This window comes from Orussus abietinus, unplaced genomic scaffold (assembly GCF_000612105.2).
Source record: "Orussus abietinus isolate OABI.00-Male unplaced genomic scaffold, Oabi_2.0 scaffold5, whole genome shotgun sequence".
Classification (NCBI taxonomy): domain Eukaryota; kingdom Metazoa; phylum Arthropoda; class Insecta; order Hymenoptera; family Orussidae; genus Orussus; species Orussus abietinus.
Window position 1 is genome coordinate 831,628 of NW_019394929.1, and position 27,480 is coordinate 859,107.

Genomic DNA, 27,480 nt, shown 5'->3' on the forward strand with positions numbered 1-27,480 from the left:
TTGAAATTCCCAAAAGTCGTTACTTTCGACATGGGACTTTTCACAGCTTCCGGGCGTCTTTAACGAAATAAGCTAAGTCTGAATGCGACTCGTTTAAGGGATTTCTGCGCCATGTGGCAAGAAATATCCGTTTCCTTAAGACGTACCCGGACTGAAGAAACCTGGAGTGATACTCATCTAACAAATTCGCCTCATAAATCTGCCTAAACAAGAGACGCTTGAGTGATACGGCTCCCAGTTTTGTTTGCGCCGCGCTCATCTCGCGCAATATCTCTTACTTAGCACGGTAATATAGGTTCGCTAACAAGAGAAGATCGCGTTATAGTTTCGCGTCTCTTCGGGCAACGTCGAGGCCGGGTTTCAGCGTTAGCGCGACGCAATTACGCGATTAACAATGCATCCATTAAATTTCTATTATCAGTTCGAACGGGAGACGTCGCGGGTCCCATCGTTCGTCTGATCCGTCGAGTGATAATTCCGTGGTAATACGAGTAGGAAGGCGAGGAAGGTGGCGGCGATGTCGGGCGCGAACGAGACGCTCGTCACGGTGTTGGAGCCCAGAAGTTACCTATGCGCGAATGACTAGGTTGGTTCCCTCATGAGAAGACCGCGTCGACTGCGGCAGCATCTTGTTTGGACGCCTCTTTAAATCAATTACGAGTTCCGCTCGGAACTTCGAGACAGACCGAAGTGGTTCCTCGGTGGGAAACACGTCAGCCGATTTCCAGCCGGCCCTTCTCGGTTCCCCTCCAATGGCGAATCCGTCCATCCTGTCTTCCGTGGAGTGCACCAACACCTCTGCCCATTTCTTGGCCAGCTCCCTCTCGGTTGGGCTCCAAATTGTCCGCTTGTTGCGAATTGACTCGGCGAATTTACGATTCAGATGACGTCTGCTGCCCGCGATCTCTGGACCAGATTCCGAAATCCGTCCGCCGAACCGCTAACTGAGTCTAAGACGCGAGAGGAATTATTAATCACTAGTTATCCCACCTCGCCTGAAGAGTTATCCTTCGCATCCCGGATTTTCGAACATATTGACGAGCGTTTATAGAATATCAGTCTCACTTAACTAAAAAAACTAGTTTCCTAAGCCTGGACGAGATTCCAGGATAAACTAGAAAGTTGACAATTCATCGAAAACAGGAAAACGTGGGATGAATAATTAATTACCTTATCGGTCGGTGACGGTTTCAGAGGTTATGTCCACTGACCGTTCGAGTGATGCGAGATTCACTTTAAATAGGCTCGAACGTCGAGTCGACTTTACTTTAATTACTGAATTAGTATTCATTCCATATCGTATGTTCACTTACATGGCTGTTAATACTTCTTTTTAGGATGAAATATAAACTTGAGCATATTTTAAAACCATTTTAAATCGTCCTTCGGCTTTGCCGCGTCATGGTCGCCGGTTGGTGGTGCCATCTGTGGGGATATTTCGAGACCCGTCTGCGTAGTATGCACTGCGCAGCGAAGCGCCAAATCGCGCCAAATGGCGCGAGAAGTAACAGTTGCGAGGCAGCGACCGTTTCCCGTATTTTTTCTGTTCTGTTAACCGTGACGTTTGTTTTCTTTAACCGTACTCCGTGTTTCTTGGAACTCCTTGCCGGGACCGCCGGTTACCGTGAGAAAATGGATAATGTCGCCGCGTCGAAGGTAGGCAATGCGACGTTTCAACCTGTTGCTTCCCAAACATAACCTCAAAATGTAAAAGAGGTGAACCGGCGGATGGCATGCGTGTTTATGCCGGCTAGTCCGGTAATGCGATGATGTACTGACGCTTCCGTGAATTATGAACCCTACACCGTTATCAACGAGCCGGCGTGAATATTGATTTCAGGTTTGCTGGACAGTCCTGTTCAGAGTCTACATATGTAAATAAATTTAACAAGGTGTAATTAAGTACATGCAGCTATATTCTTGCTCTCCTTGCGAGGATTGTACATAAAGGATTATTTCTAATACATTAATATTTAAATCTGCCGTTGATATTTTGTACACGTGCACTTGATCTAACGGTATCGATTTAGTTACGACTTCATTGTTTAATTATTTGCGATGGATCATTATGTTTTTGCTCATTTAAAATTTATTGTAAACTTTGATTTTAAGATAATTCAGTGGTAGTATGTTTCTGTCATTTTATGTTCATTAAACGGTGATATATGTATCGTAAGTAAGACATGTAATGTTCACCCGCGATTTCTTAAATGGGAAATAAATAATATACAGCAACTGATGAAGGATTTGTATTACATTTTTAGGGAGTTTTCGCTCACAAAGGTAGTCGTAAGATCGGAAGACAAAAGAAGCACGCGATTCAATATGCATTTTCTGATGAACCTTGGTATATTGCGTATAAACAGACATGGTCACATATAAATGATGCTGTAGAGGTATTAGTCATTTTTTGTGTATTACATTATACTGATTCGTGCATGATGAATAAGATTTAAAATATAATTGGAAAAATTCACATTTACAGAGGATTAATTCTAACATGTTCAAACATATATTATACGATCTCAAGTCCTACGTTAAAGATGCAGATTATCGCGCCGAAATATATTCTTACGATATTCCTACTGCAATATTGTTAACAGGTACACAGCTTTTACACTCTAAAATCTGTCATAGGTTTACATATATTACACACTTTGTCAACTATTTACAGGAGTAAATTTACCTGACCATAAAGTACTTTTCGATAAAGTATCTTCTGAACTTGAAACGATAACACCATACATAGCAAGGGTTTGGTCAAGAGATTCCGGCAATGTTAAAAGCATGACAGAAGAGGCGGTTTATCAATTAATTAATAGTCATCGGGAGGTAAATTTTGCCTTAAATAATTATCCAAACATCATGTACAGAAAAATGTATTTTAGGACGAAGACACAATGGTGCGAAAAAGTCAGTGCACGCTGCGTGCTTTAAGAGCATGGCACGAAGAGCAAGACGATCCGAATGCTCCTTTAGTGATCATTATTCCTGATTTTGAGAGCTTTTCTGCAACCGTGTTGCGAGATTTCATCTTAGCCTTGAGGTATAACGTCAATTGAAAAGTACATCATTTGTATTAATCAATTTATCTAGATTTTTATTGTGACTTCTGTATTTTAGTTCCTATACCAAAAGTATTAAATTTGTATTAATCTTTGGCGTTGCCACGACATTACACGCTGTTCATAGAACTCTACCTTATGACGTGACTTCCAAGTTAAGAGTACAGGTGCACAGATAATTATATATTTACTCACAATCGGTGCGATTGTTTAGTCGGAGTAATAAAACACGTGTGAACTTTCGTACAGGTATTTCACACCCAGACACAAATGAAAAGCCTTTCGGATGTGCTGGAAGGCACGGTACTCTCTTCGGCAACTCCATTTAAGTTAACAGGACGAGCCTTTCAATTACTCACGGATATATTTTTATTTTACGACTTTTCCGTCGACGGTTTCCTCCAAGGCTACAAGGTGGGCGTGCACGAATCGAACACGATTGGTTGTTATGTAGCTTCAATTGGCAATCATTCGCTGAATTGATCGAGCGTACTTATTAAAAGTTCCTTGGAAATTTTTAGTTGTGCATGATGCAACACTTTTACGACAACAACGTCAACGCACTGTGCTGTAAAAGAAAGGACATGAAAAAGAGGATCGATGCCCTTAACAAGGAAGAATTAGAAGAAGTTAAGCGATTACCGTCCATAGAAAAGTATATGAAAAATTCGAAGGACAAGAGCCTGAGTAACTCGAGCGACAAAGAATTTAAGGTAACGCTGATTTGAGTAATTCATCTGAAGTTGTACTAAACTGTTGTAAAAGAATAATTACGTAAAACAGAGTTAATGTCCTAAAAATAACCTGCTTAGTAACGCAAGCCGTTTCACAGGAACATCTTTACGCTTTGTTGGATCAATTTCAAGTTCACATGAGCGAGTTTCTTACGACCCTGAAGATTCTTCATGGTCTGACTTCGACATTGCCGAATGCTCCGTTGGGTAAACAGGTGGATCGGATTTTTCTTCAATTTCTCCGTAGACCCGTCGGCGAGATATAAAAGCAGGGGGAAGAAAGGGGTGGATTGCAATTGCAAAATCAATTTCCAGCTCCGCGAGGTATACGCCAAAGCGGTCAGTGGCAATTTGACCGAGTCTCAGGAGTACAAGGAATCTCTGCAGTTGTTGGGTTTTCTCTCGAAAGAGGAGATGCTCTCGAAACTCGATGAGGTTCTCGTTATCGTGGAGAACTCCCAAGAGAAGTTCCCATCGGATCTTGCCTCAAATTTGAAGAAGCACGTGGCCATTGTACGCGATGCGAGCTTGGAGATCGCAGCGGACTCGAGCGAGACGGTCAGCGTCGAGCAGAAGCTGAGTCGTCTTCAGTTAAAAGAGGTCCTTCGCCATCCGACCCATTCTAGTCCGACAAATCACCTTTAATTTATACTGCCAGAGGTTCAAGCCCCAACTATTGTAGTTTGGTATCACGTTTAAGTTGCATTTATATTGTAGAAGTTGCTGCGGATGTCTCAGAGGCACTCGCGCTCGCCGTACAAGCAGGCGCAGATGGACCTGATCGAGTTCCTGGACACGCAGATTTTTTCGAAACGCCTGATGAATCCCAACCAGATGCCAGGACACGAGATCTTCTGTTTCGGGGATGGGAACACGGCGAAGCATCACATACGAGGTTCCTTACGTGCCGCGATACACACGGCTCTAAACGATCCCAGGATGTACCTAGAGGTGGGTCCAGTCACCAACGGAGATTGAAAATTGGCGAACCATGCCGACTTCCATCGGCATCGCGACGGACCAATCCATTAGATCACTGATGAAAACCGGCCGAAGTGACGAGGCCGGCGCCAGGAGACAAATTGCTATTGGTTTCCGCGTTAACTTTCCGCCATAAGCGCGCGCATGTCGTGTTCACGTTGGCCCTACTTTCGGGCCGAGCTAATTTCATCGAAGAATATGCGTTTCAGTGCAACTGCTGTAAATTGGACAACGACGAGTCCATCCTGACCAGCCTACCGGACCTCAGCATAATTTATAAGCTGCATTTGGAATCGGGGAAGCTGATCAATATGTACGACTGGCTGCAGGTAATAAAGCAATACGCGCCTCGGTACTGGCCACGGTACCAGCGATGATATGCATGCAAAATCGAAGCTTGGCGATTCCAGTCATCGTCAGTCGCAATTCCCATGACTATTCGAGCCATATGTACTTCGCATGTTAGATCGGATGTAATTCGGATCGGATAATCCGGATCTTCCTGTCGCAGGCCTTCCTGACCATCGTGAATCCTAACGAGGTCGTCGAGGAACAACGAGAGGTGGACCCGAAGATGCAGTATCCTTTTACGTTCTATGCCCAGGAGCATTCAAGTGACCCTTGGTTTCTTTCCGAGCAAGGATTGCATCCTTAATCCTACCAAGAGCCCGATTCACCCGAGCTGTCGCCGAGCTGCAGTTCCTGGGATTCATCAAGTCGTCTCGGAAGAAGACGGACCACGTCAAGCGACTTACTTAAGAAGCCCCTTCCCGTTTTCTTATACTTTTATAATAAACAATCTATTTTTACACGGGCTTCCTCTCCGTGTTAAACCGCGTCAACGCCACAGATGCGCTAGAACGAAAATACGAGCGTCGTTCGGCGGATGTTTTTCTCCGGAGCTCCGTAAATCGCTTTCTGCGATTCAGTTACACACTCGCGAAGGAACGAATGACCGGCGACATCGGCGCTCTTTACAATTTTATAGAAATACGTTCTCCCGGTTTACGCCGCCCCGTGGACGGGAGATTACACGCGGAGGTCGCAGCATCCCTCGGGTGTATCTCGAGCTTCGTAAATTGTACCTCGCGCTATTCGGTTACGCTCTCCTTTTCGCCATCTCTAATTTCCTCTCCCTTTCTCCGGTACATCCGGAGGAGGAGGATTTAAGAGGGAAAGAGGAGCGGAATCGCGGGCTTACGTGCTTCGAAATAAACCCAGGGTCTCTCCATTTCGATGCGTGATATGGCCATCGTTATCGCCATTGCGTTGGGCGCTTGCACCTGCTTAATAATCCCATAATCGGTGCGGTAGGAATTCGTGTACCTCGCTCTAAGAATCCCGAGTTCTACGTTCTCATGAAACTAAAGTATCCATCGAAACGCGTCGAGGCGGTAATTTTATCAGCTCGGACTGGAAGCGATTGGTATCGCTTTCCAATATCGAGTCCCGACCTCTTCGGCTCCTAGGGCGCCGCCATATTGTCTTTACACCCACGAATTCCGCCAGGGTTTACGTTCGTCTTCCTCGGGGAAACCTGTGCCCGTGCAATTCGCAAAAGTGTTCCTGGGATTCCGACGCGTTCGTCCAGGACGAGGGGGGGCCCTTCGGTAATTGCATTCGCCGGGAAATTATTTCTCGTTTCGCTGCAGAGTTGCCTTTCCTGTCTATCTTGCTACCGATCATCCCGGGAATTATTTTATCGATTGAGGAGAACATGCCATGTATTACGTTACACGCGTTAGAAATAATTGACACGTTATCTGGACAATTTGTATGGGAAACCATTTTATAGACACCGTTCGTTAGTTCGGTAAATGTTCCTACGCACTGATAAACGGCAAACAATAACGTTGCGTAACGAGTTCCCTTATTTACGATGCTGAATCGCCAACTTTGTTCCTGTTTGTTAGGAGTTACTGGGCGAGCGTTTAATAAATAATACACGTTACTCGCTAGGATCGCGCTCATTGATCTAGACGCGGAAACGTATTCATCCGGCCCGTTAATGAATTCTGCGGAAAAACGGACGTTCGCAAAAATTAACCGTCCGCTTGTCTGTCACGTTTACAGACATCTCGGTGATTGCTATCCGGCCGGGATTCTCGAAAAACTAATTAAACGGCGGTAACGCGCACTGCAGGGGGAATAATCGAGCCACAAAGAGCCGACCAATCGATTAGCCGGATGCATTAATCCTGAGTAAAAATCCTCGTAAAATTAATTCCCGGCCATATTCCGGGATTGAATTTTTCATCATTTTCACCTCAAATTGATAATAATTGCGCGATAAAATCTAAGCTGCACTTTGAATTAAATGCGATATTAATCTCACGGCGTATCGCGATGAGCATGGCGCAACGTAGACCTGAAAATGTTTCTGTTCTTTTTTTTTTTTATATAGATATATAGAATTTCTCAAGCCTTTGTAAAATAGATTTAAGAAAATCACCGTCATTGTCTTGCGTTTAGAAAATTATAGGAGTTGCGTCCTACTGTTATTAATTTATTTTTAATGGTTCATTCGTGCGGTTGCAACCGCGCGAGTCGATCGGTGATTTTCGAAAGGATTCGTTTATTTTTAATGGCTTATTCGTTCGGCTCAACAATCGGGGGGAAAGAAAATTAGGTCCTTTCGAAAATCACCGATCGATTCGCGCGTTGCAACCGCAGATTGCTGGGCCATCGGCGTCCCGGCGGGATTTTCGAAAAGCAAATTAAAGAGCGGCAACGGGTCGTAATGCGCAAAGCAGCCGAGTCATCGGAGCGCGAGGAGCGACGAGAGCTCGTTCATTCGTTCGATCGACGAGGACTCGTTATTGCAACTGTTTATCAATTAACCCAGCCGACTGCAGCTCGGCTGCAATTATAATTGGTAATTGCCGTCCGGATGCATATCCTGAATTTCGGGGCCAGATGCGGAACTCCGGGTGCTGGCGTTCCGCAAATTGCGAGCATTTTCATCGACTGCGGGGAAATCCGGCCGTACGCGGAATTCTTTGTAAAAGCGGAATCCGAACTCCCTCTAATTTGCATAGAGTCGGTTTCGCGACTTCGTCGCCCTCTTAGACGTGTCAAGAAAATACGAAAACGAAAATACCCCGATTAAGTGTGTACAATTGTTACCCTCTTGAACGAGGCGAGAATGTGATCGAATGTTGAATGTCGTTATTCACGTCAAAGGGGCCGCATTTTCTTCCCAAGGAAGAAAATTACTTTTTCATGGTCTATTTGCGTGCGTCAATCCAGCCATATCGCTGCTATCAACGATTCTATCTAGAAGCGAACGGACCCGTGGAATTCGTTCGGCCAAACGCAGGAAAGATTCTACTTCGATAATACGACGATCTCCCGAGAACGATAGGAAGCAAGGCTGATAGGATATATTTCCCTTAGAATTGTGCGAAACCGTGGAAAGTGATATCGAATTGCGTATGCGTATTCCTACTGCATCGAACTCAGATTGCACACGGTGTACCTTGGTTATCAGAAAATGGAGTCCTTGTGAAATCAATTTGCAACACTTGCACTCGCCGTGCTAAGTGAACGTATGAATTGTTGAAAGGAAATATATAGAAGGAAAGAAAAAAAAAAAAGAGAGATTCAACTTGTGAAGCCTATCGGCGATAGAACCGTGACAATTTTCTCCGACATGCCCTGTGCATATCTCGATCAATTTTCAGGGATAATCTACCACGGCCCTTAATTCCAAGTCCTGTGGTCGATAACAACCACCCCCATGATTCAAAGTCAATTATAAGGGGGTTATTGCCTTATCCAGTTTCGCCATTAATTCGGCGCTGCCTATTAATATCGCTAGCTATCTTCGCGGGGGTACCTATCGTTTTCCTACGAGGCTTCCTTGGGTGAACGATAGGCGAGATAGAGCGCCAGGGCTACGCTATGTTCTAGGATAAACGAATGAACAGCTGCGGCTGGCCTCTCGCGAATACACCCCCGTAACACCCCTTGCGTGTACGTCACTTTTCCTGTGCAGGTTGCCCCTGGTATCGTATGCAGGCAGCACGAGAACCCATAATTCAACTGCCCCATGGGCGGATACCCAGGAAGGGAGGTGCGCTTCGAGGGGATGATCAGACCGGAAGAACCTCAACTTCGATCACGGGACGAAGATCATCGATGTAACATTTCCTGGGAAAATTCCAGACCAGATACCTGTAGATGCTTTCTTAATTCAAGAATTAACGATTTCACTGAAACTTGAATGCATTGGACGCAACGTTACTTCAGTTTGTCCGAGTCAAGTAATTATACTCTTTGAATTAACGAGATATTTCTTTGGTTCGATGCACTTCTTTTCTATTTTTTTTCTAGGTGTAATATCGGTGCTGGCTGCGTCAGAGGAAATATCGGAAGGGAAGGAGTTCCACGATACCGGAGGGACAACTCGGAACCGATAATAGTTTCACTCTTCGATTTCAACCCGGATACTGGTCCCAAGTGTTTGCAGAACTTGGTTGCTGCTTTGAATACAGGCAGCACGAGATGCAACACTCAAAGGAGCTTTTGAGGGGATCGTCGAAGGGGTGCATGAAGTTAGGACCGCCGGTTGCTTATGCCCTCCTAAATGCCTCTCTTGGTGTGCCCAGTTAACTCCGCGTCTTTGATCCTTCCCCAATTTGACCAATTTCTGCATGATGAAGCAGTCTTCTTCACGAGATAATATCATGAGCAACGCTCTGTGCAGCCCGCGCATGACCACACAATGGGGTAGGAAGGCAAGGGTTGCGGTCGTGATGCTACCCGAGGTGCAACCCCATAGCAGGGATTCCGTCTATCGTTGCACAACCTGTCGACTTCCTTCGCCATTTCATTTTCTGATTTTACCTCCGAAAATACGTGAGAATAATTACTCTTTCAATTAACAAGATATATTTTTTGAGAACTATTCAAAGAAATCCTTCTTTGGTACGAGGAACTTTTTTTTTTTAGGGCATGATAAATAATTCCACCATCCGGGGGCGAATATTTCGGTCGAGAGGGTCCTATCAGCCTTCTTGTTCACCTTGTTTTCTGACAATAGGTGAGATCAGCTCAAAAGGCACCCCTGAAAGACTTCAACGCGTTTCTAGGTGCGAAGTTAATTAGCTCGGGGGCTCATTGGTCACGTCCCTTTGCGTTTGTCCACGTTTGTATGTAAAGGATACGAGGAGCAATAATTCAACCGCCGTGGGGCGGATGTTCCAGGAGAGGGGTGCCTTCATGGTCCAGTTGGAATTGGAGAAAATTATTAAAGCCTCGCGTAAATGATGTAGCTATCTCAAAGTGAGGCTCTTCAACGTCTCGACTATTCACCAGAAGGGTGGTTTGGATGTGGTCCAGCCCTGAAAGGGGGTGCGGAAAATGCCGAAAAGACCAGCGGCTTTTCGAAGACAACGTGTATAGACGGTCAGGCATGCGAGGGGAGAGATAGGGATGAGACGTGACATTTTCTCCTATAACTCGGGGGTGTACATAGGCGCCGCAAAAAGCAATCGTTCAACCCTTCTCTCTAGGCGAAAATCCCGGAAGAGGGGCGCCTTTTTGGTGGCGGTCAATACGGAGAGAATTTCGGTCCGGGGTCTCACAGGGGTGCGGATCAACGTGGGGGTGCAGGAAGTTGGGAAAGGTGGTCGTTTATGGCCAAATGGATGGCCTCTTCAGGGTCCTTGGTCAACCTTGCTGGCTTTGACCCTCGTGCATCTCGACTAAGGACCTTCTGGTGAAGTACTTCAAAGCGTTACACGTGTCGGAAAATAGGGGAACTACCCTGGAAAAAATTTAATAAAATTAATCCTGAATGTGGATCCACTTTACTGGCCCCATTCTTGAAGAAAATTTTCCGTGACACTCGGAGAGTTAACCTTCCAACCTTTGGCTCCTTTAGGTCTCCTCCAAGAGGAGGTACGAGCTGGGCAAGGAGGTCGCGAGGGAAAATGGCCGGGTCACACGTCTCCAAACCTGGCGAATCGGGTTCAGGGGGATAGAATCCCTGATCTACAAGAGAATTGACTCTATCCGGGATACCGTGGACACATCGGGAAGGAAACCTAAGCCGTAGGACCGAGACGGAAACGTCTCTCCAATCCCGAGGAAGTCCCAATTCGTGTCTCCTATAGTTGAAGACCGAAACCACATAATTAAACTGTCCATCCCAGACATCGAACTGAAGAGGAAAAAATCAGGAAGCACGTACACGGCAATACCGATCATTCCTAGACAGCGGTCAATTTGAACTTAAAAGATGTAAACTTGTAAAAAGCACATCAGGCCTCTTCTAGTAAAGCGCATATCAATTAGTCCATACTTTATCAGCGAGCTATAGGCATTTTCCAATAACATGCACGTGGACCGTCAGTTGTTTCTGGACATTCGACTACGTGTAAACAGTTCCCCCATAAATAAACTATCGCAGATGACAGCATAATTGTACAAGAGGATAATACTCCCAACACTGTCGTATCGCCGGTTAACCCGGGTAGAATTTTAGTCTTCAAAGCGGCGGAGGATTAGCGGTTATTAGAGCAAATTGTCGTTTGTACATCGGGAAATGCCTTTGATGATCTTTCATCTCCACTGGCCAGAGAGCCTGGTGTAAACATTAACAAAACCCTTGCAATTCGAGAGCCTCGAGTACGTTGCCAGGACTCGATGGATATTAACGATGACTCCTTCGGCATTGCATCGCAAGACTTTCATGAAATGCAGTTACGTCTAGACCGTTTGCAAATTTTAAGGATTTGAATGGGCGCTTCATTCGAGATAAGAGAGATGCCTCGTATCGAAGACGTTCTTTTGCAACCGGCGATGTAAATTGTCGGTGGATCGGTCCATCAATATTTTAACATTTTTAGTAGCAAGCCCAAAGCGAGTCGCGGACCTTGGAGGCATCGTTCCCGAACGAGATGGGAAATTGGACGCTCCATGGGCATGGAATGGTCCCCCATAGAAGGTTCCCTCTCGAGATCGGTTAGGGTGTCTCGCTCGTCCACGAAATGGGAAACGATCGTCCTCCCTTCGGATTCCCGAGGGACGCCTGCTCCCGTGTAAACAAATTTCCCTCAATAGCGTCATCCCATGTTCGGCGACACCGACAGATCAGGGATGATCGTATCCCGAGGGCTAATTTAAACTCGGGGCAAGTTTAAAAGTCCCATACGCAGATAGGAGATGACAAGGGGGAAGGACAAACGACAAAATTACGCGTCGAAACTACCCCCGGAGTCTGGGAATCCTCTCGGGAGATAAGAGCACTTTGTCGAAAAAAGAATGTTGAAAAAGTTCGAGGGAAAAGTCGTAGGAAATTCGAAAGACACTTTAGAAGCGAGTCACCATATATTTATTATAAATCTCAAAATTGAATTCATAATTTTCTGGAATTGTCCAGGAGTGCTAAATTTATCGGTGCACCGTGTTTGAACGGAGTTTTCAAGAAATTGTTATAAATCCCGATTTTTTGTTAATAGGGCCGAGCTCTTCCAGGTCGTCCCTCGAAATTTCTTCTCGGAGGATCTCGAGGAAGGACTCGCTCGGGAGAGAAAAGGAGCTCAGGGCGGGAAGACGAGATCGATGCGCCACTGCTGGAGATTGATTTACACGTCGGGGGATACAGGAAGGCTCCGGTCGGGCCGAGATATCGGGAGGTGACTGAAGAGCTCCAGGATCGAAAGAGAGGCTGCAGAGGAGCCAGGACCATCCCGCGGGAAATGCCGGCCGGTCGCGGGGGTCCTGGAAATTTCGGCTCCCTCGGGATAGCGAGACGGACGCCTAGAGATATCGGCCGAGCCAAATGGAAACGGAGCCAGGACTCGAAGAGGATTGCAGAGGGACCCACCTTACGAGGAGAGAATCGGCCCCGATTGACTCGATCGAGGAGGTAATCGGCCCTCTCCATCCGAGCCCAGCATCCCGGTCGCCCCGTGCAGATAACCCTCTCCTGGTCTCCAGGATACGTCCGCCGGGCTGTATCGCGTGCCGAGGATTTCCTTAAGATAGGTCGGGACCATACATGCTCCTCGAGATTGCTCGATAAATCTCGCGCTTGACGGCCAAGGAGTTGCGAGTAATGCAACGCGCGCTCCTGGAAGGAAGTCCCGATATGACGTCGACAGGAATTCCCAGGGGATCGGTACTCGGTATCCAACGTTTCGCTCCTGGATAAAAATCTTTTCAACCCCTTCCGTAATTCCTTTAAATGAAAGCTGATAAATTCAGGCGACTCCGTGCAATTTCAAGGATCTACTAAATTCTTGCATTACCGAGGATTGCAGGAGAGCCTAAAATCCGCAGCCTTTAAATGTGAATTTCTATACGCGTGGGGTAAATGTTTAATTAAATGTATAATTGTGCAACTTCGTTTTATAACTTTTGGGGCAGAATTGTCATACCTTTTCTTTCTTTTTTAACGGGGTAGTTTTCATCTCCCAATTGCCGCGGCAATAAACGTGTCATACTTGTGTCACATTTGATATTAAATTTCCCGGCACGAGGAAACGCGAGAGGGGCGACTTACCGCGGGGATAAAATTGCAACAAATTGCCCTCATAAAGCCCTCCCTAGGAATTCCCTTTACGCCGCGGCACTTTTCCCTCTGTGGAGCACGCGGGAATAATCGGGCCGATTCGCAAAGCCGACGGCCTCGGAATTGACACTATAACCCTTCGATTATGGGCCACACGTGACGCCAGTAAAATACGCACGTGGGAATATGCGAGCCGGCCATGGCTGCGGAATATCGATGCCGACCAGAATAGAAATAGCGAAAAAGTTATAATGGCCGGCGGGGTAACGTGTACTGCAAGTTCCCCGGGAAGTTCTCTCGTCGACCTGCACGGAGAAATGGTCCTTGCTTCGTCCTCGTAAAATTCCATTTCGGCAGGACGACGCGAAACTTGGTAGAGAAATTTCGACGGCGAACCGGCGACCGAAATTTACGGAGGTCCTGCCCGGAGCTCCTTCGTCCAGCAATCCGAAAAATGAACTCAGGTTGCTGGAGAAATTTATAAAATAAATATAGAATACAGGGAACTGCAGCGAGTTATCCGTTTTTTTTATTTTTTTTTTTAAGAATTTACGGTAATTTATTGTACATGATAACAAGACACGGAAATCCAACCGCGGGACTTGAATTGATAGAAACCGAGGTAGGAACTCAGTCGCCACCTTGAGACCGAATTATTCAATAACTTGGAGGACTGATTGGGATTTAGTACTTCTGGAACGAAGTTAGAGCAATAAATAGAACTGCCTCGAATTCATCTCTATCTTGTGTAACGATCCGAATTAAATTGTCGGCTCTGTTAGTGATTTTCCGGCTAAGGTTTGTCGACGAGGTGTTTGCTGGGGGGATTTCTTCCGTTTTTAATACTTTTCAGGTAGGAGGATTCCGAAGGTGTCGAAAAGTCGCAAAAGGCAAACACTCCTCGAGAAGCAATTTCGCCGGTCGCGAAGAACCGGTGGTTTCCGGTTGGAAAAGGGGTGAAATGATAAATTAAACCGGCCACTGCGGCAACACTTCGCCGCCGCAAAACAAGCCGCTTAAACTGCAAAATTATGAAACTTTCTAGACTAATTGTGAAAGTTTCCCGGGTAATATACAAAATTGCGGAGGTCCGCGGAAGGCGAACGAAGTGCTCCGAGTATCGCCAAGAACTTCGGACTTGGATTAGATTCTCGAAAACCATTCCGCGGGACCATCTCACCTTGATAGTGACATTTCATTTCGGTAACTTCCTACGGGAAGATAGTATCACCAAGCGTATTAATATTTTCGGGACATTTATCCGAGCTGTGCAAGATGAATCTCGACTCCGCTCGTTAAGTCTTTGATGTACGTACAATCGCAATATTTTGAGCCCAAATCGACCGGAAATTCGATATGGACATTAATTCGAGCACGCAAAACGTAATAATGGCCATCACGGATCATTGGTTTAAACGTCGCATATTGTCCTCCCGAATTTGACTGACCGATTCTGCTTTTACTTTCATGCTTCGCCCGGAGATTTGTCACACTTGTAGTGACGTCCGTATGACACGTCGAAGATTGAAATGTCCAATTGTGTCCAGCATCGTTCCGGTACTCATTCACGATGTATGAAATGGAACGAATTTAGGTGAGTCTCGATTATTTATACTCCGTTCCTACCCTCACCCCGTTCAATAAGAAACGCCATAAATTCGACAATGTGTTTTTAATTCGGTGAAAATTATGCTTTAATTTCCGTAGGCAGTACTTAGCTCAAGGAATATTTTCAGGAGGTGCATCTTTACTTTCGGAGCAAAATCTCGAAATTGGAAGCAGTTTTTGCGGTATTTGAGGAAGGTGTTAACGAATGGCGAGTCGATGTGGAGGCCGAATGTTTGAAGGTACCCTTCGCTTTTGAAGCGTTTTCGAATCCGACATGGCGTTCTCCGGGACATTGTAAATCTCACTGTCGGTGGGAAGACAAACGGAGTTTCCTGACCTAAGTCTCGAACGCGGATGTAGAATTTGCCTCACCGAGATACTTCCTTCTCGTAGCGGTCCGGCCGCAAACTCAAAGACGGCCGAGGTGCCTGAAACTTAAGTTACACACCGGGAGCAAAGTAGTTAAGTTACCTGAGAGTCCGGTAGAGCTCGAAGTTCCGTGCAGGCCCTCTGTCACGTCTGTTCTGCCACTTTTCGACAAAGTCGGGGATTCTGACTCCAGAGACGCCAGAAGTGGCTTCTCCGCCTTGGATAATAAGCGAACAATGCTCGCGACCGTAGACTTAAGTATAATTTAGTCGCAGGTCATAGGAGGCCGATAACTTTCCACCCAAGAGAAGAACTTAGCAGACGTGACGGAAAATGCATGGAGAATGCCCCGAAGATATTAACTTTGCAAGATTTAAATACCAGCGATTATTTAACATCCCGTCAAAATCGATTTAACTCCAGAGAGCTACTCAAAGAAAATTTCAGAATAATTGCTCTGGCATGTATACCTGCATTTAAAGTCAGTGCATTAACCCTGCGACCTGAATCGAGCACGACAAGACGTAACTTTGAAACTTTGTAAATGGAGTTCCGTGATTTTCCCAAAGTTGCCTTTCCTTACGTGTAAGGCCTCGAGTCGAGCTGCAAGAATTGGGTAATTACAGCTTTTACGTTTCGCGAGGGCTGACGTGCAAGCGTTGCACCCCGGGGAAGAAATTATTGGAAGGGTGGCTTCGGACATAAGGAAGGGCTTCATTGATCATAGTTGATAGGCATTGATAGGCACCGAAAACCCACTCGATTCCTCCCCCGGTAAAGCCCATCATCCGTCAGGAGGCACAAGAGAATAATTAAGAGTGGATAATTTGCACACCTAGAAGGCAGCATTCGACGCCCAGTTTAAGGGCGCTCCCCATTTTGCCCTGGGGCTGCAATTCCCTTTCGATTAAATATGAATAAGATCTAACGAACGTTCGTTCACTTCCGATCCCCTCGAAGAGCCGGTAATAGTGAATATATAAATAAAGCCGATGAGTTCGTCCAATTGGAAGGAAATGGATTTGCCAGGATATTGGTCCTGATCAGCTCTGAAATTCTCTCTCGGATAATATTTCCGAAGTGAAATAATTCCTCGGTAATTGTCCCCAGCACTTATCATATATATATGTTTAACGTTCCTTCTCGTGTGATTTTTTTTTAAATTATTATTGCCTTTTGCTTTTATGAAACGATGCGTTTTTTTTTTTCGGAGGTCCCACTTCGCGGACTTCAATTACACTTACTCGAGAGGATCGTCGATCGGCTATCGATCTTCCGGCTTCGATCGGATCGATGGCCGAGAATCGGGCAAGCCACACGAAATCGCTTTAGCGGTTTAGTGAGAGGAATAAAGAGAAAAGGGGATGAATTTCCTGCGATTAAATTCCCCTTTGGTGGAGCGGACCGGGATAGGGTATCCCGGAACAATCAGAGGTGGAAAGCTGCCGGAGGATTGATGGCTGTCCGGCGATCAATTCTGTAATTGAAATCGCAGAACGCGCCGATCGTGAACCCGAGGAGGTCTCGCCAAAATCCGAAAATCAACGGAGGAATGACTGGCTCTGTCGAGGAAACAAAACCGCCCGGAATGTATGGCATTTTTGCGCCGCCATTTATGGCTTGTTACAGCACCGAGTATGTATGCGTAACGTGCTCTGCAGGCTACCGTTATTGCTCCATAATTCTCGCATACTGCATGCAATGCTGCCTTGGGCCCCAAGTATTCTAGGTCCAGTTTAATCCCTTCGCCCGATACTGAAATAAACGAAATACCGCTTCTTTAGTCACCACCCTCCCCGTACTCCGGCCAATAAAATACTCCTCAAGAGAAAAGCAGGAATATTTTCGTATTCGACAATTGCCCCCCCAAGAAATTATTTCTCGATCCTGTAAAATATTTAAAAGGTGTGACATTAAAAAATGTCTAGAAATTCAACGAATTAACGTTCCCATCTCCCGGATTTTCTTCTTTAAATCGCTCAATCTGGGAATTCCTTGTCACGTAGAGATGGTAATTTTGAGAATAATGGTATTTCAATTGTTCTTGTAGGATGTCAAGTGGTACTTACTCATGTGGTACAAGACGATGTCATCGGTGCTTCGGTTGTACTTCTGGAAGGCGAGATTCGTCGGCGCGAAGATGGTGACCTGTCTGTAGTTGAGGGACGTGTTCGCGACATGACTAGCCTCCAGCAGTTGGTAGAACTGTAACAGGAAAAAAAGGGAAACGGGGTAAGAAAGAGGGAGAAGAAGTCCGAGGTAAAACATATCCCCAACCACGCGACGTTTCCGCGTCGGGCCGGATGGCTGGATTTTTCACGGGCAAAAGCCACTAATTCCGGAGCGGCGGGCTTGTAAAAGCTCGCGAAGCGCCGGAAAACCGGGAAAACTGAGTTGCGGGTTTAAAGGACGGTTTTTGCGGGATTCCGGGGAAAATGTCGGTAGGCCGCTTTGCGGAGCGGCGGTTGAAGGAAAGCCGGGGAAGACCTGGTGAATTATCCGGCAGTAATTAGTCGTAGGAGGGGAAAGGACGACGGTTCGAGGGAATCCGGAAAATTGGGGTGAAAGTAAGGAAAAAAAATCCCTCGATTTTCCGTGGAAGCTCGAGATCCCCTCCGAATCGACATTTTCGACGGTAATTTGCGTCGACCCTTCACCGAAGGACGGTGCATCTGAAATTCGCATCGCAGGGCGCAATAAAGAGGGTGAGAAGGCGGCCTTTCAAAGGCCCGCGATTTTCTTTTCTTTTTCTTTTTTTTTTTTTTCGAATTCCGCCGTTGATGGAATTTTTTTCCGATAACGGGGAGGTTCCACGTCGACCTGGCCGGCCTCCACGGCCCATGGGAATCCTAGATGCCATCGGCAAGAGACAATGAAACGTTTATGAGGGGTCGCAGTCGGATCTCGGCGACGCCCTCGCTTCCAGGCCGGCGAGAAAGAGAGGGAGAAGGTGCCAAATGGACGAGGGAATGAACGCGAACGTGCCGGAGGAGCTCGTAAAGCTCTGAAAGCACGAGCTGCCGATATTCCTGGGAAATCCGGCAGTGATTTTCAAAACAACGAGTTTACGAGCGTAGTTACCTATCTGCGGATACAAAGCCGCGCCGCCGGGAAGCGTAATGCGTATAACGAGCGCACCCATGAAAATGACAACGCCACCTACCGGCTGATGGCCGGAAAAAGTACTCGGGAAAAATACCCGGCATTAATGGGCACCTCGGAAACCCCTTCGGGTGGGTCATGAGCGCCCACTCGATTGAATCGGAATTGGAAAAAAAAAAAAAGAAATTGAAAAAGCGGCCGGCGATGCAATACGGAGTGCATCAGGTGCAGCATCCAGACACAGGACGGAGACGAAGGAGGGAATCCAGGGAACATGTCCAGAAAAGAACGGAGGTGGATCGTGACACTATTCGCTGGCAGAAATATTCAGGACCCCCGTCAAGGGAAGACGAATCGTCCTGGCGGAATCGCCGCACGTCCCCTATGTGGTGGAGAACAATGGACCACCGCTCAAAGCGTATCAAATTCTGGGCCGCAATTCCGATAGCTACGATGGCTTCGCTCGTCATGACAAATCCCGAATTAAACGAGAATTGTATAAAAAAGTCGTATATTAAATCCTGGGATCTTGGATTCCTTTCTCCCTTAAAATGGGTCCCTGCGTAAAATGGCGGGAGGGTCAAGAAAATCCTACGATTTCATCTGATGTACCCAATAAAATACGTTTTAAATCGAGGAAAAATCTCGTCTTTATATCTTCATCATATCGTATTGAAAAGTTAATATTTGAAGATTCTGTGACGTTTCACCGTTCGCTTTTTTATCAGTCAGAAATTGTTGACGTTGCATCCTGTTGAGGAGTTTCGATATGAGAATGTCGCCATATGAGAATCCGCGAAAATAATGAAAGTCGTGTTTCCTCGAACTCCTCGTCTTAAATAAAAAAAAAAAAGAAAATTATTATTATCTTATCCTTATATTTTAAATTAATAAAAATTCATATTTGAAGATTCTGCGACGCCTTATCGTTGGCTTCTTCTCAGGGCGACTATTCAATGTCGGAGTCAGAAATTGTTGACATTGCACCCCGTTCAGGAGTTTCGATATGAGAATGTCGCAGTCGAGGGGTGCGATGGCCCGCAGGTGGGTGATCCGCAAAATAATGGAAGCCGTGTTCTCTAGAGCTCCTCGTCGAGAGCTTTGTCGTCCACTTCCCTCCGGCGTTTAGTCGTGCACTGTCTAATGGAGACTTGCCGTGACTCCGGGCAATTAATGCCAAGTTCGACGAGACGGAAGGAAAAGGAGGCAAAGAACAATGAACCCTTCCCTAGACCGGGAGCGGGCGAGAAGAAGAGCGAGAACTCCGAGAACAATGGACTAACTTTTTCGAAATTCGAGACTCTTATCGATTTCGGATACTTTGAACCGATCATTCCCCATCAGCCAAATTTTCGCCCTAAGAGAGCTGCAAACGCGTACCAACAATTCGATAAAAAATCTCGTGGTTATTAATAAAGTAATTGAAAGCAAGTACATCTTCTCCCTTCGATGCCGAGGTACCCGGAGTAACGTTGAACGCCTAATTCGTAAAATAATTCTCAGGATCATAATTCCATTAATCTATGACAATTATCTTCATTTCAATTTTCCCATGTAATTTGTTTAATAAATGTTCCTCGCGGGGAACTATTCAATAAGGCCTGTCTCTCCCTCGCATTCTCTTTTTCTCGTAGACGGCTTTTGCGGATTTTTTGTAAGTTTATCTCCAAGGGCATAATTAACGTGGCATAAACCGGAAATTATGGCCTCCGCGGGGTTGCAATAAATCACAGGGGGTAAATTAAATGCCTCTGGAATTTCAGCCGTTTACAACAGCCTCGAACACCGATCCTTACACCGTGACATAAAATTAAGAATGGGAAAAAGTTACGGGAAAATCGGAAGGCGCTATTCTTTATACAGCCGGGCAATGGGGAAATCGAGGTGGCCTAGAATTTCCCATTGCTCTTTCTGTCACAGCACGCGTTTCCCCGTGATCCAATTAATTAATTGAACGTCAACTATTACAACCGAGCTTGTAATAGGGATCGCTTAGAGACGAATTGCGGTAGATTGTTCTTCTGACAGGTGTGCTCCGTTTGCGAATTGGATCACTCGAAAACGTTTGTAAAGCGCCCCTAAATGTTACACATCGCGACCGCGCAATTTCGAGGGTGTAATTACTGCAATATAATCCCGCGTTAAATTCACAAGGGGTTTACATGGAGTCGTCTGCATGCGCTAAATATCTATTTCGATCAACTCGACATCAGAGTGCCATGCAAATCATGGGTGCAGAAGCGAGTCCATCTCTCCATATTCAGGGAATCCTTATTTCTAATTATAATTTCCGCGTCCATGCCGCATAAAGTATATATTTTTCCCAATTTCCACGTCATTTATCCAGGATATTCCAGGATATCCCGCGTCACTGAACGTCCCCGCAGGCCCAAAAAGACACGAGCGAAAAAAGAAAAAATCGCCATACACGCCCATCCTCTCTGAATGGCCATTATGGATAAAGGAAAAAAAATTAATCGTTCAATGTTTTTTCCCACGGGATAAGTTCTCATCCTCTCTCTTATATCCAAGCTCAGCCTCTTTCCATGGCTAGTAATGGCAAAAGAAGGAAAATCGTCACTCAAGATTTCTTGTCCACGTGGTAAGTTATCTCATTTTTCCACCCACGGAAATGCTGTTTTTCTGTGGCGAGGGAAATAAAAAAAATCCGTCGGTCTAAATTTCTCATCCGCGGGATAAGTGCCCGTAATTAAGGTAATTTCTAAATGTAAATTATTTTTTATGAGCAGGGCGTCTCGATTTATTTCCCGATGCAAGGTGGCTTCGAGGCTCCGAGAGCCAGAGTTTCCCGAAAACGCGATGGGAGGTAAGAGATGCACCAGCATCCCTCGGGTCCAGTTCGTGCAAAGGCGGGGGCCGCTCCTCTTGGGTGACACATTTCTGGTAAATATTCCCGATATACCCTTCCGACATTTCCGACAGGCTCGACGTGACACGCCTATCCGATGGCGGATCAACGCCCTGCGTCCTTCCGGGACGCCGGCGTCCGACTCGCGTATGGAAAGGCGACGCCTCTACTTCGCGGGATATCCTTTCCTCGGAAATGTTATAAACGTACGAGCCCAATTGACAATGGAGTGCTCCATCGCCGAGTACGCTAACGCGGCACATCGACGGCTCGTAGGCGTCGCGACGCCCTCGCCGTAAACGACACGTCGCCGGCACCGAACTCCGACGAATTGCGGAGAAACCGCTGCACGACGTAACGTCGACGGTTTTTTGGACGCGGAATAAAACCCACCATTTTCCTAGGGATGCAAAGTGACTTTTTTAATGCACCTTTGCAGGCCCTTCTTATGGCTTAATTAATTAACTTTGATTAACGGGTGAGTCTTCGAACGACATGTCGAGGTGGATCGAAATCGCGGAAAGCTGCCGCAAGATATAAAGTCGCTGTTTTGTTCAGGACACAATGTGATACTGGGGTTGGGGGTGCGAGAAGAATTTTTTAATGCATCCGCAAGTCCTCTTTACGGCTGACTGGCTAATTCTGCGTACTTGAAGGAACTCTGGGGCTTCGAGGGAAAAACGGGGGAAAAAATGGAGAAACCCCCATTTCGGCCTCCTGAATTTTTCTACTTCCTAGGAAAGTCGTCTGGCTTGTAGATAATGTTAATTATCGGCAGATAAGGTTCCCTTAAATTAATAAGAATTAAATTATCAGAGTAAATTGGGTTCTTCTAGCGAAGCGCTCGACGTGTTCGGTAATGGACATCTCAAGAGTCGTGTTTGGATTTTCCTTACAGTGATAAATAAATGTTACTCTGTACGGGATGAATCGCGGGATATTTCACTCGTCCCTATACATCTTGATTAGGAAACTGCGACTCGGTAAATCCGAGTGGAGATATTTTCAACCCCTGCGATGTGCTCATTTTTTTCCTCGAAACGAACACTCGCGGTGATGCAAATCAGAGTTGATAGCCCGCCATGGTTGTTGCAGGGTGGACCTCGGCCCGTTGTGCAGGAATCTGCCATAATCTCTATCCGGCTAACTTTTCGCTGTTTTTATTTCGGTCCAGTTCCCTGCCCTGTAAATGTGACTTCCAACCGCGAAATGTCCGACTTTTCCAACCGACTGTATTCCCTACTCGAGCGGTTTCCCCGCTTTTTCCACCCCCACGATGGGAAGGATGAGATGGAGAGAATGGGAGATACCACGCCTCGATATAAATCAACTAATGTTACTTTTATGTCCTACAAATTTTTATGGGAAAAGAAACGGAGACAAGGTCCGCGCGGAGGGTAAAGAAATGGATAACTGGGAATAAACGTGGAGGGAAAAGGAAACCGAAGATTTCGCCCACACCCCTTGAACAATTTTGCAATTTTACTCTCCACTGGGATCCAAGAAAAGAAAATATGTTTATTTTCTACGGTTCGCCGATAAACCGAAGGCTTTTTTAATACACACCTCAGCTACTGCGTTTCTCGTGGGAATTAAAAAATTAAATGGACAATCCGGGGGCAATTAATGACCTCGCAGAAATTAATTTCGCACGGGGTAAACATGGGAAGAGAAACACCAACAGCACTGCGCGTACTATGTTAATATTTATGTCGGCATCCTTTATTGCAATTTAAACGTGTTACGTGGGTAAAGGGTGCGTTTAAAAGGCAGGATATACCGAATTTCAAGCTCATGGAACATGATCAAGGATCTCGAATTCATGGGGGGGATTCTCAAGTCCTCGAGTTAGATACGGTGTCATTTAAACAGGACATACTTTGGGGAAAATCATTAGGAGTAAAATGAAATTGATGAAAGTCAGAGACCCGGGCTGCGGGAAAAATCAGAATGTGACAGGATGCTGATCACGGTATCTTCCTGCGGGAGCTGTTCTCTTATCTGTCCCGTGCAATAAATCAAGGATTCGAAGGATCACGGAGTCGCGCGGGAAGCCTCGTCCTTTACCGGTAATGGATCAGTGTGTGGAAAGTGGGATAGAATGGGAAGGAACGAAGGGGCGGAGATGGATGGATGGTCCTTGTTGATTTAGTTGAGTGACTGAACGAGTCAGATATGGAAATTTGAGATACTCTCAAGGATTCCTCCAAACATACTATGAAGCGTCCACAGGATGTGAGGGCAAAGACTTTTAGATTTTCCCTCGGGGCTCCTTTCCTCCTCTCCTCCTCCAGCAATCTTCTCGCCGGACTCAATTTCAGGAAATGCTTCCTCGATGTCCGTGAAAAATCATTTCTCATGATTTCCGAAGGAGCCGACCTACCTCTAAGAAGGACTTTCTCGGAGAAACTCGGCATTAAACAGCCGATCGGGTTTAGCAGCGTAAACGGAAGAAAAATAATGGAAATTCGAGGTCCTAATCCTTGATGCGAAATGCAGATTAAGTGCCACGGATGAAGAAATGAAGGCACTTAGGATAAATATGGACGAACTGATGAAAAAGTACATTTCTACAAGTTGTAAACAATTATCTCCTCATTCGAAATACGGATTTCTCTCCGTTAATATTAATTATGAATGTCGATAATCACGGACAAATAGGTCCGCCAGGAGGATGACGTCGGTCGCCGTCGTTCCGACATTTCCGCGCTGTCGGCGAACGTCGACCCGACCCAGGGTAGAGCCGTCGGTAATTGCAGTAACGACGATTCCCCCAGTTGGGGGAAACAATGCAGCCGTACCAACACTAGGACGGTAAATCGGTCGACCCAGTTTTGACTTACAGGCAAACCCAGTCGATGGATCGACGGTACCATTTACCGTCCACCCAGTCCCGAGAAAAGGAGAGGCCAGGATTGACACTCTCGATGACACATATTCAGATGACCTCACATATACTCAACATGCATGTTCTGACTTCAAAACCCGAGTGGGACCTATTTTTTCCTTAATCTTATCATAGGGTACTTGAAAAAAATTAAGAAACGCAAATCTGGTCCATTGGACAGCAATTCAGCATGACAGATTTTTTCTCAGGTATTCACGCGGATAAGGTTCGTAGATAAATTTTATACAGGTGCAGTCGATCGAAAAACGCGTTCGAGGGAGTAGTAACTGGGCAAGTTTCTAACAGGTAAAGGTAGCTCGGCGAGAACTCGAAGAAGACCCTGAAGCTGCGAGATCGCGTCAAGTCGGATGCGACTTTGCGACTCGAGCGTCGCGTTTTCCCGACTAGAAGTGGCTCGCAATTGGAGTCGTTCAATAAATCAGACTCGCGGAAGTTTTAATTGGTTCAAAAGCAGATGGAAGACGAATGACGTTCCGCGAGGAGCCCCACTCTCGATCAAAGTTACGGAGGAGCGCCGAGGGAAACTAGGAAATTCAGGAACAACGCCGAGTTGATTTACGAGGTGTCTTTATTGGATTCCTTGAAAACCCGGACGAATGCCTTCCGGGATTTTCTGATGCTCGCCGAAGATATTAATTCCCGCTTAATGTCAAGTATATCTTGTAGTTTCGAGAGTATCGCCAAGAGCCCCGAGGTGCAACCAAGGGGCACTAAGGGACCAGGTCGTAAGACTGCTTAAAGGCAACTTCAGCTTGGTTGTGCACCGCGAGAATTCCGGAAATGTCTAGCAATACCAGCAACCGTAATTTTCTGATATCCGAAGTTGATATTAATTCCCGCTTAATTCCCGGTTTCGTGTAGTCTTTAAGGTATCCTCAAGAGCGACCGAGGTGCGACCAAGGGACACTAAGGGACCAGGTCGTAAGACTGCTTAAAGGCAACCTCAGCTCGGTCGGGTACCTCGAGAATCCCGGAGATGTCCAGCAATTCCAGCATCCGGAGGCGGCATAACGGGGCCGGTGGAAGAAGAGCCCAGGGCACTTCTCCCCCATGGACCAACCATTAGATTATCTCGCGGCGAGTCCCGGACGCGGTTTACGAGGTCGGGGGAAATCGTAAGCGTCTTCAGGGTGGCTTTCGCGGCTCCTCTTGGTCCCTTGTCCAGGGCGTCCCCCAGGATGAGACACGAGGGGGTGGTGGGAGGCGAGAAGCGGCCTTCCCGGGACGTCCCCAGGATCTCCTTCGGGATAACGATGTTAGCGGTCATTCCCTTGGTCCATGTCTCCAGACGAGGTGGCTCCTTCGGGCCCAAGAGACCCCCTGAGGAACTCTTCGTATCGCGCCCCTCCCTGATAAGGCGCCTCCCTCGCCTCGATGCGCCAACTTAATTCCGCTTAATGTCACTGGCATGTTTAATTCATTTATTTAAATCCCGCCCCCGGCATGTTTTATTAATTCGCTCGGCGCCGGGGCGCTTTGCGCGATAAAGGAACTGTAACGAGGGATTCTCTGGTTTGAAAGTGAAATGCCGAATTAGCGCCGCGAGCCGCGCTCGGACGTTTGACGAATGGTCTGGGCTATGGGGGTGCTGGGTTTTCGTTTCACTTTTTTGGCAGGGATGACGGATCGATCGAGAATTTTTCACCCCGGAATCCTGGGGCAGGACTTCTCTGGACGCCGATGGAAATTAATCCAAACGCTGACGTCGAAACTGATCGTTTAGGTTTACTGATCGTGGCTCGTTACCTCCTTGTGCGTTCAGGAAAATTAAACAAACGAACGTAAATTATATAATTAAAGGGTAAGATTTTCCTTTTGACTGGGTCTTTTCTTCCGTTTGAAACCACCCTCGCGATTATTTTTTAATACCTTATTTTATACAGATTTTTTTTACAGAGGTGGTTCCTTCTGGTGTATACCCTACGCGGCGAGACCGCGAAATTTGAATTCGTTTTCAAAGCCGTCAAGCGCACCTCGCATTAACATACAAAACGCAGCCTCCATGAGGAAAGCTGGAGCCATGACATGATCCCAATGGAAATTGGAGATGGGCACCCCCATTAGCCTCGTAAAGCGAGAGATGAATGGGAGCCGACGATCTTTTAATATTTCGCATAAGCAGCCACTTCCGGTGTCGCCTACGCCTCGACTTCCGTCAACCTAGAGCGATGTCGAAGCTCGTTAGACATCCAAAGGAGTAGATCGGATTTTCGCCAGATTACTGAGAGATTTTAGCTTGAATAAATTTTTTTATATTTTCTTTCCTGCCATCTTCAATTAGGAAATATTGCGCATTCGGCGGGTGATAAGCAATCGCTTCTGGGTGATACGGTAATATAATTGCAACTCGTGTCCCCGAAATGGGGATAACAAATCGATGATTTGCAATGTAGATAACGCGTATTACGCAAAACGCGTTAAACTGCCCGAAATATGTTAAATTGGGCGAGATAATCAATTATCTAAACAATTGACCGAGCGAACTCGTACAATGATAACACCCGGATCCACATATCAACGACGCCGGTTAATAAATTGCACATGGTTTCTAGTATTCCGGGCAAATTAGGCCATTCGCGTAATGATCTTTGCACACGTACTACAGGTTTGCGGAATTACAGTCGGAGGAATATGGACTTCGGGAATTATGGAGCTAACTGCTGAACTACTGGAACTGGAGCAGGCATTTAGTTGTTTAATCAATACAAATTTAGGCTGCCAGCTATTTTAACGAAAAGACGGTTTCATCGACCCAACAAATCTAGTTCGTGATACTAGTCCTTAAACGACAGGTTACTTTAATTATATGTAAATTATTACTGTCTAAGATATATATTTTCGAACTTATATCATTTGAGCGTGAACCAGTCGAAAGAGTATAAATAAAGCGGGAGATAAATGACACCTTAACTTTTAGACCTTGCGTGGCAATTGATAAAGAAAAATCAAGAACAAACAGAAAATTTGTTTAAAGTCTGGAATTGAACGCTGGAAAATTGTTTAAAGTCTTAGTTTCCATATTTAGCCTCTCTTATCCATTTCCGAGCAAGACTTGGGAGGCCCATCAGGGCGGAGGAATATGAGGAGAAAGGAGAGAAGAATTTCCCACATTAATCGATCCTCCTGGGAAAACAATCGGTAATGTCGGTACGGAGGTCGAAGTCTACTTAATGGAACCACCGACGAAGCAATGGCTCCTCGATAAACCGAATTACACCCTCGTTAGAGGTTTCACCCTTAGGCCACCTTCGTGGTCTTCGCCGGAAGCGTCGCGGCCTCACCTCCGAGGGCTTCCACCTCGTTTCCTCCGGGAAACGCGGAAT

General features: G+C 46.2%; 2 protein-coding genes across 6 annotated transcripts in view; one reads left to right on the forward strand and one right to left on the reverse strand.

Moving 5' to 3' along the window:
• Window positions 1–27,480, reverse strand: part of LOC105701271 (fasciclin-1) — a 218,607-nt gene that overhangs the window by 65,456 nt on the left and 125,671 nt on the right. For all 4 annotated transcript variants that reach the window (XM_012427889.2, XM_012427890.2, XM_012427888.2 and 1 more), the window contains one exon: window positions 17,348–17,483. In XM_012427889.2, coding sequence (XP_012283312.1) covers window positions 17,348–17,483 — 136 coding nt within the window. The remainder of the gene's footprint in view (window positions 1–17,347; window positions 17,484–27,480) is intronic.
• On the forward strand, window positions 349–8,337 carry LOC105701270 (origin recognition complex subunit 3). Of its 2 annotated transcripts, none has more exons than XM_012427885.2 (14): window positions 349–1,656; window positions 2,265–2,396; window positions 2,486–2,603; window positions 2,675–2,832; window positions 2,889–3,046; window positions 3,124–3,232; window positions 3,315–3,479; window positions 3,587–3,778; window positions 3,898–4,014; window positions 4,115–4,399; window positions 4,517–4,750; window positions 4,990–5,109; window positions 5,292–5,359; window positions 5,446–8,337. In XM_012427885.2, the coding sequence occupies exons 1-14, from the start codon at window positions 1,402–1,404 to the stop codon at window positions 5,537–5,539; spliced, it is 2,205 nt and encodes a 734-aa protein (XP_012283308.1). In that variant the 5' UTR covers window positions 349–1,401; the 3' UTR covers window positions 5,540–8,337. The 2 variants fall into 2 exon arrangements, with proteins under 2 accessions (XP_012283308.1, XP_012283310.1); XM_012427887.1 differs by lacking the exon at window positions 349–1,656 and adding an exon at window positions 1,708–1,840.